At 56.0% G+C, this 8,800-nt stretch overlaps 2 protein-coding genes across 2 annotated transcripts in view; one reads left to right on the forward strand and one right to left on the reverse strand.

Moving 5' to 3' along the window:
• On the forward strand, positions 1-6,914 carry TMEM198 (transmembrane protein 198). Its single transcript, XM_006763377.1, has 5 exons — positions 1-287; positions 597-801; positions 3,639-4,214; positions 5,464-5,666; positions 6,044-6,914. Exons 2-5 carry the CDS (start codon positions 636-638, stop codon positions 6,179-6,181), a joined length of 1,083 nt encoding a protein of 360 aa, XP_006763440.1. The 5' UTR covers positions 1-287; positions 597-635; the 3' UTR covers positions 6,182-6,914.
• A 147-nt stretch (positions 6,915-7,061) lies between these two features.
• OBSL1 (obscurin-like 1) overlaps positions 7,062-8,800 on the reverse strand; it is a 19,586-nt gene continuing 17,847 nt past the window's right edge. The window contains 3 exon segments of the mRNA XM_006779338.2: positions 7,062-7,182; positions 7,838-8,107; positions 8,420-8,636. Coding sequence (XP_006779401.2) covers positions 7,175-7,182; positions 7,838-8,107; positions 8,420-8,636 — 495 coding nt within the window. The 3' untranslated portion in view covers positions 7,062-7,174.

An 8,800-nucleotide genomic window follows, 5' to 3' on the forward strand; every position in this document is an offset into this window, starting at 1 on the left:
CCGCGGCTCTGGGGCGGCCCGAGCCCTGCTCCTGCTCCTGCTCCTTTCCCTTCCCCAGGCCCAGCCCGAGGCCCCGGACGCCGCGGGACTGGAGTGCCAGCCGGTGCTGGAGGCGGAGCGGCGCCGCCGCGCAGAGACAGGTTCCTCCGGCCCAGCAGCTCCCTTCCCCGCACGACGGACTTTTCCTGGACCCCAGGCAGCTGCGGCCTCTGGCGCCCAGCACCCCTGGACCCTCTGGCCTCTGCACAGCCTCTTTCATTCAAAAGCTCAGGTCGCTTCCAGCCCAGGTAGATTTTGGACAATCCCAGATTTAGCCGCCCACAGACGAGTCTCCTGGCTGCCTCCTCACTGGCAGCACACTGCCCTCATCTCCCCCCAACCAGTTCCCCTTTTGACTTCTTCATTCTGGCCCCCTCTAGCCAGACACTTTTGTTCCCTTTGTCTTTTGTCTCCAATTAACGATGCTTCTGGAGCTGCCTGATGTGGGCACCACTCCTTTGTCCAGCGTGTCCTTGCCTATGTCTCCCACTCCCATTCTTGCCCCATCCTGGTGGAGACCCAGGACTCCTCCTTGACTCCAGCTTCCTCTCTGTCAGGCTGACCTGGGAGGGTGACTCCCTTTCGTTCCTAGCACTATGCCAGGCACTGTGGCGACACTGCGGTTCCAGCTCCTGCCCCCCGAACCAGATGATGCCTTCTGGGGTGCACCCTGTGAACAGCCCCTGGAGCGCAGGTACCAGGCACTGCCGGCCCTCGTCTGCATCATGTGCTGTCTATTTGGAGTCGTCTACTGCTTCTTCGGTGAGACCCCCAATTCATCCCCCACCTCGGCTCCCCATTCTCTCCCTATTTTCCTGATGCACTCCAAATCTCCTCCAGAACTTCACCCCCACCCCCACCACCGCCACCAAAATTAGCATGAATAACTCCCTTTTCTTACTTTCTTTCATACCACATGTTCCTATATCATCTAGACCAGTGGTCACCAACCTGTGGTCCGTGAGGTCCGAAAGGTTGGCAACAGCTGATCTAGATCCTAGAAAACACAAATTTTTTGAATTAGGCATGCCTCAATTTGAACCTGGCTTTGTACCTTACTAATTGTGATGCTTTGGGCATATTAACTTGCCTTAGCTCAGTTTTCTCATCTGAACAGTGGGAATAATATGTTTTTATTGATTTTATGATATTTACCTCACATAGAGTTGTTGTGAGAATTAGTAGGGACTCAATAAATAATAGTTATTGTGGTGAAGATGTGTTTGGGTCACTGTTCTAGCTAGACACTGAAAACAGTTAGCAGGGTGATTAAGCATGGTCCCTTCACACAGAGTATAATGGGGGAGAGGCTTCTAGAATATTCACACCTTGATACATATTATAGTTTACCCTTGAATAACATGAGGGTTTGGGTGCAGTCGAAAACCTACATATAACTTAAGTGGGTTCTCAGCACGCACAGATTCCCAACCATAGATCCAAAATACTGTTTTCAGTCTGCAGTCAGTTGAATCTGTGCATGTAAAACCTGAGGATATGGAGGGCTGACTGTATATTTATTGAAAATATTAATGTATAAGTGGACCTGTGAAATTCAAACTTGTGTTGTTCAAAGGTCAACTGTAGAGTAGACTAGATAGTAATCATACACATGAAGATCGCCTACAATAATCAGGCTCCAATAATCAGGGTGGCTGTGCACAGTTGTGCAGGATGCCTACTATATAAGTGAGTTGAGTTCATAGGCAAGTGGGGCCTGAAACCCAGCTCATGCTCCACTTGCCAAACTCTAGGCCTTGGCACAAGGCTGCTTTGCCTAGAGGAAGGCATACCTTTTTCTTCCTCTTTTTGTTGTTGTTGTTAATATGTTTTATTGACTTTAGAGAGAGAGGAAGGGAGAGGGGGAGAGAGGAAAACATTGATGTGAGAGAGAAACATTGATCAGTTGCCTCCCACATGCATCCCAAACAGGGATTGAACCCGCCACCTGGGCATGTCCCCTTACCAGGAATCAAACCAGCAATATTTTGATGCATGGGGCACTCAACCAACTAAGCCACACTGGCCTGGGTGGCACACCATTTTCTAATTTGCAGAAAGGTGCCAGATAGACTAGTGGAGTAAGTGCCCAGTGGCTCTACAGCTAGAGTTGCAGAACTTCGGAGAGGGGAGCAATCTCTATTGGTTGGAGGCCCAAGGAAAGCCTCCAAGAGGAGCATTATCAGTGACTGAAAGAAGTGTAAAGGAAGCTTGGAGGTCTGGGTTCTAGGCTTGGCAGAGGTGGGGTGAAACTTGTGCTCTGATGCCTCTACACCTCCCCCCTAGCTTGGCTGGGTAGTAGGCAGGAATGGGAGCCAGATGGTCCTTTTCTTTCCACCCCCAAACTCTTGGCTGAACAATTGTAGAGTGGGCAGGAGGCAGTGCCCCTCTATGGGTTCAGGATACATTTGGGCCTCCAAGGAGTCTGTGTTACCTCACTCCTTCCCCTACCCAAATCCATACCCATACCCCATCCCTCTGCAGTTGCTCAATACACCCTGACATTCCCTCTCCTGTGCTTTCCTGCCACCTTACCCCTCTTGGATGCCCCCACTCCCAGGCTCTTGGACTCTGAACCTTGTGTATGCCCTGCTCCTCTTTCTGACTCCAGAACCTCCTGGATTCTAATGCTTCCCTTCATTCCCAGAATTGAATCTTCTCTTTGACCTTTCTCGTTGGCTCTCCCTGACCCCTTCACCCCCACCTTCCCAACTGTTCAGGATCAGCAAGTCCCTCACTCTTCTGGTTACCCTTAATGGACCCAAATGGCCCTATAACCTCCATTTTCCTGGAACTCCACAACCACTATTTCATCCTATAATTCTCTTTGAGTCCCTATGACCCCTTGTAAGCCCTAGTGACCCCCCTCCTCCAGCTATCTCATCACCTTTTATCCCTTTGACTCCATTCCCCTAACTATTGCTAGGAACTCATTGCCTGATTGCTCCTCCCCCACCAAGATCTCAATAATCCCATTTCTCTGGCCTCAACATTACCCTCTCTCTGAAACCCTTTAATACTCCCAATGATTCCATGTCTATCAATCCCCTGACCTGCAAAGGCCTCATCTCCTGGAACCAGTCCCTAATAACCCTTTATAACCTTTTAAGATGCCATATCTCTGAAGCCTTGTGACCCCTGCAAGACCTCATCTTTCAAATTCTTTCTGACTTCCAAATACCTCACCTCTCTGAACAATCCCCCCTCATAGACCCCAATGACTCTATTGTTGATCCCCTTGTGACCCAGTGACCTATTTCTCTCACCCCCATGACTCCAACGACCCCAATGACCCTATCACTGATGCACTCTTGAGTCCAATGACCTATCTCTGACTCCTCTAACCCTCAAAGACCAAATGTTCATCTCAATGTCTGTCTCTCTGTTTTCCAAGTGACACCTAGTGACCTCTCTCTCTGACCTCCCTTGGCCCTAGTGGCCCCATCACTGGTGCCCTCAGGACCCCAATGACCCCCAATTTTCTTACCTTAGTATCCTGCCTCTGGTTCCCCTGAGATTTCACTTTCTGATCCCTCTACCCCTTGCCTGCAGCCGGGTGACCTCACGTTGGCCCCTCACTGGCGCCTGTTCCCCTCCAGGTTACCGCTGCTTCAAGGCAGTGCTCTTCCTCACTGGGTTGCTGTTTGGCTCGGTGGTCATCTTCCTGCTGTGCTACCGGGAGCGGGTGCTGGAGACACAGCTGAGTGCCGGGGCGAGTGCGGGCATCGCACTGGGCATCGGGCTGCTGTGCGGGCTGGTGGCCATGCTGGTGCGCAGCGTGGGCCTCTTCCTGGTGGGGCTGCTGCTCGGTCTCCTGCTCGCTGCTGCCGCCCTGCTGGGTTCCACCCCCTACTACCAGCCGGGTTCCGTGTGGAGACCTTTGGGGCTGCTGCTGGGGGGCGGCCTGCTCTGCGCGCTGCTCACGCTGCGCTGGCCTCGCCCGCTCACCACTCTGGCCACCGCTGTGACTGGTGCTGCGCTCATCGCCACTGCCGCTGACTACTTTGCTGAGCTGCTGCTGCTGGGGCGCTATGCGGTGGAGCGGCTGCGCGCCGCCCCGGTGCCTCCTCTCTGCTGGCGGAGCTGGGCCCTGTTGGCGCTTTGGCCTCTGCTCAGCCTGATGGGCGTCCTGGTGCAGTGGCGGGTGACGGCCGAGGGGGACTCCCACACGGAAGGTGAGAGGGCAGGGACCAGGGTGGTCATAAGAGAAGTGGGGGAGGGGGGTGGGCGGGTGAGCAATTGTGGAGTGGGGGGAGAAGCTGTGCACACCAGCAGTGGAAGGCCTCAATAGGGTTAGAGAGGTGACTCGATCGTGGTCTGGGAAAGAAGATAGGACCTCAGTGGTACTATTCATTCCACAACAACGTACAGAGCAGCAGCTCTGAGCTAAGCCCACTCCAGAACTGGAGATACAGCAGAGACAAAAATAGAAGAGGTCCCTCTCTAACAGACATGCAAACAAACAGGATAGTTCTAGTTGTGCAGAGTGATATGAAAGATATGCAGGGTAATATGAATGACCTTCAGAGGCTATTATAGACAGGGTGCTCAAGGAAGGCCACTTGGAAGAGGTGACGTTTAAGTGGAGTTCTGCAGAATAAGGGACCAGCCAGGCAAAGAGCTAGAGAAAAGGGAATAGCAAGAGTGGGGGCCTGAGAAGGGATGGGCTTGGCTTGTTGAAGAAATGGGGCTGGACTGGAGACTGAGGGATGCTGGTTATGTGGGCCCTCTGGGCCATGATGAGGACTCTGGATTTTATTTATTTTATTTTATGTTTTATATTTTTATTGATTTCAGAGAGGAAGGGAGAGGGAGAGAGAGATAGAAACATCAATGATGAGAGAGAATCATTGATTGGCTGCCTCCTGCATGCCCCACACTGGGGATTGAGCCCACAACCCAGGCATGTGCCCTGACTGGGATCGAACCGTGACCTCTTGGTTCATAGGTCGATGCTCAACCACTGAGCCATGCCAGCCAGGCTGGATTTTATTAGGAGAGCAATGAGATGCTGCTGGAGGCTTAAAGCAGGGAGGACATGATCTAATTTAGCATTTGGGATTTCATTCTGGCTGCTGAGTGTAGAAAACACTGGGGAAGGCAAGTGTAGAAGGGAAACCAGTGAGGAGGCAGCTGAGGTTGTCCAGTAGAGGGATGATGATGGCTGGTCTTGGTGAGTCACCTAGACCTCAGGGTTGGGAGAGGGATGACAGCTGGAGAGGGGGTACCTAGAAGTCTAGGAATCTTCCATAAAGACCTTCAGAGGTAAAGAGCAATGGAATCCCCATCTGGGAGGTGGGAGACCAGGAAAGGAAAGGGAGGGGTTACAGATAAGGGGAATCTGGAAGCCCTGGGTCACAGGTAGGAAGGGTGGAGATGACACACGTGGACCCCTGAGACGCTTCTCTGCCCATCCCTCCACAGTGGTCATCAGCCGTCAGCGACGACGTGTGCAGCTGATGCGGATAAGGCAGCAGGAAGAGCGCAAGGAGAAGCGGCGCAAGAAGAGACCCCCAAGGGCTCCCTCCAGAGGTTCCCGGGCTCCTCCAAGGCCTGGGCCCCCTGACCCTGCTTATCGGCGCAGGCCAGTGCCCATCAAACGCTTCAATGGAGATGTCCTCTCCCCGGTGAGTACTCCGAGCCCCTCCAATCCGAATGGGGTCAAGGGAGTGTGGAAGCTCCGTCCAAGCAGGACTGGGCTTTCCCCAGGGGCTGGGCACTGTCTAGAAGGCCTAGTGTTTGTCCACCCATCATAACCCCTGCACCAGGAGCCTGATGGGCCCAGCACTGGGATGGGGGAACAGTGCCTGAGTAAGAATTTTAACTAAGTATGGTATGGGGTAGGGTCTCAGGGCTAGACTATGAGTGTGATGAGGTCCTGGGACTGCAGCCGTCTGGGGTGAGTCTCAGGCTTGTGGGGGTGCAGGGAGAGGATGTCTGCCTGAGGTGGCTCTCAGGGCAGGAGTCTGTGGCTGCATTCACACCTGTGTTTATTCTCCCACAGAGCTATATCCAGAGCTTCCGGGACCGGCAGACAGGAAGCTCACTGAGCTCCTTCATGGCCTCACCCACAGACATGGACTATGAATACGGGTCCCGGGGACCACTGACAGCCTGCACAGGGCCCCCTGTGCGGGTATAGCAGTCTAGCGGCTCCCGCCCACCTGGACTCTGTGGTCACCAGCTCTGTTAGCTTGCGGAGGCCTGCTGGGCCACCACCCAGCCCACCTAGCCCTGTAGCCTATGGCTGTTTCTCTACCCTGGAGAGGACTGGCCCGGCTGCTAGAAGGGAGGACCTGTCTCGGGCTATGCCTGGTCTGAGGGAAAGCCCTCTCCCAAGGGCCTCCTGAGGGACAGGGGTTGTGAGCCCCTTTGGGCTGTGCTCAGGGTTGTGAGTGTGTCACCTGTGCGTGCGTGTGCATGAAGGGGTGGGGTTGGAGGGAACACTGGGACCCTTGCCTTAGATTTCTGATTGGTAGGGCTTCTGCAAGGTTTGCCCACCTCCTCTTCCACTGCTGGGGTCCCATGGGCCACTCTCCTGCATGTCCAAGTGGGGGAGGTCTGCCTTCTCCCTCCCCTGCTCTGCCTCTCAGCCAGATTCATCCAAGGCTTCTTGTCCTTCTCCACTGCAGCACCCCTCACCCTGGTTCCCTGTCCTCTGCAAAGCCACCAGCCTGAGGGCAGTGACAGAGGATGGGGGTGGGGGCTGCTGCTCTGGGCTGGGTTGGGGAGGAGGCCTGGGGCTAAGGGGGCTTAAATGCACGATGCATGTCTGGTGTCTGTCATTGCCACCCTGGACACCTCATGCTTCTGTCTCCCTTCGCCCCACCCTGTTTTACATCTTTTATAAATGTGCCAAACTGTGGCTTCTGCCAAGAGTAGTGATCTTCGGTGGCTGGCACGTCCATGGGCCAACTTAGAAGCACTGTAGTTCTTGGTCCCTGTGTCACTCACTACACAGGGTCCTCCAGGCCAGCTCTGCCCTCCTTCGTCATACAGAGAGCCAAGGAAAAGGGCTACACCACTTTTATTGTTTTTCAACACCTCTGGTTCCCTGCCTCCCATCCCTGCCCAGGGTAAGGGCATGTGCCTTCCAAGCTGTCCGAGGGCACCCGCCTGGCCTGGTTCGGTCCTTCTAGCTACCTGCAGAGGAATAACTCCACGTGGGGCTGGGGAGAAAGTGGGTACCACCATCCTCCCTGGCAGAACCTGGGCACCCACACAGGCAGAGTGGCCCTCACCCTCTGCCCCACCCTTTCTTGGGCCTCTGTCACGGCTGTCTGTGCTGCAAGGGGCAAGGCGTCTGAAGGGAATGCAGGAATTGGGGTGGAGAGTGGGGCATCTCTTAAGTGGGAGAGGAAAGAAATGGGACTAGCTCAGGAGCCCTCTGCCCAGGCTGATGTTGAACTCACTGAGATGGGCAGAAGCCAGCAGAGAGCAGGAGGGGGTGAGGGACCTGTGGGGGCCACAAACCAGGAGCCGGTAGTTGGGAGGATAAGAACTTGGCTACAAATGGGGTACTCAGGTGAGACAAACATGGTGCAGTGGCAGGAGGAAGTGAGGAGGGTACTGGTCAGGAAGGGGTGTAGAAAGGTGGTTCCCGTGGAGAACACAGCTCCTTCCTCTCCTCAGCCTAACAGATCCCAGCCCCCCCCCCCCTTCCTACCTTCAATACATCCCAGGACCAACTGGCCACCCCAGGCCCTGAAATATCTGCGGGAGGTGTGTCTCAGCCCCCCAGCTCCCAGGCGACCACTTTTGCCTGGCCAGGCCTCCTGCCCAAGTCAGCTTCACTCACCCTCTACCAGCAGCCGCGTGTGGGCGCTGTCTTGGCCGGCCTGGCAGCAGTAGGTGCCCTGGTCCTCAGGTCGCACGTCACGGATGACCAGGCTGTGGGTGGGGCCATGGCTGCGCAGCTCGTACTTGTCTCCCGGGCATAGCGCGACCCCCTCCCGCAACCAGCACACGTGTCCCCCCGAGCGCGACACAGTCACCTCCAGGACCGCCCGGCGGCCCACCAGAACTGTCTTCTCGCGAGGCGGGCGGCGGCACATCTGGAGAGGCAGTGCTGGGGGTGCAGGACGAGGGCTTAAGTTAATAGGGACACGCAGGACCCCCAGGAAGAGAAACGCGTCTTCCCTCCCCCCACGGCGTCCGCTCCGGGTCTCAGATCTCAATGCCACGGGCCCATTCCTCTGTACCCTCAACTCAAAGTCTCCTCCTCCCCCGGAGACGGCGCACTGCCCTCTGTGACCCGCCCAGGGAGAGCCCCCCGAGAAAGGGAGGTGGAAGAGGCAGCGTTCCTAGGACAAGCCGCCAGCCTGCCAGGCCCAGGGAAGGTGATGCCCACTCCAGGCGGCCCCCGCGGGCAGCGGCTTACCCTCCACTTCCAGCTCAGCTGCGGACTGGGCGGGTCCCGCCTGGAAGCGGACCTCACCGGCGTCCTCCGCGCGCAGCTCACTTAGCACCAGAATATGTTTCTTCCCTGAGGATGAAGGGGGCGCTAGCGAGCGGAGCCACCCCTGGGAAGGGATCGGAGATGAGGGTGGTGGGGCAGGAGTAGGTCGCCGGGTCGATTCGGACGCGACAAACGTGCGCTAGGATGGGCGGAACTGGGATGCGGAGAGGGAGGAGGAGCCGGCCAGGACCGAGGGCTGAGACCCGGGGGCTCGCGGAGAGACAGGCCGACGGCTTAGGGACGTGGGGCGGGGCCCGTTCGAGATGGAGGCGGGGCTAATCCTAGTGGGCGGGGTCTATGCGA

The sequence above is a fragment of the Myotis davidii genome, unplaced genomic scaffold (genome assembly GCF_000327345.1).
Source record: "Myotis davidii unplaced genomic scaffold, ASM32734v1 scaffold575, whole genome shotgun sequence".
Taxonomy (NCBI): Eukaryota; Metazoa; Chordata; class Mammalia; order Chiroptera; family Vespertilionidae; genus Myotis; species Myotis davidii.

What these genes read in the sequence shown, in the direction of transcription:
- TMEM198 (XM_006763377.1), top strand. Translation starts at nt 636, where the DNA reads ATGCCAGGCACTGTGGCGACACTGCGGTTCCAGCTCCTGCCCCCCGAA. An exon ending in AGTCGTCTACTGCTTCTTCG is followed by an intron (nt 802 to 3,638) that starts GTGAGACCCCCA and finishes GTTCCCCTCCAG; the next exon opens with GTTACCGCTGCTTCAAGGCA. An exon ending in ATGGAGATGTCCTCTCCCCG is followed by an intron (nt 5,667 to 6,043) that starts GTGAGTACTCCG and finishes ATTCTCCCACAG; the next exon opens with AGCTATATCCAGAGCTTCCG.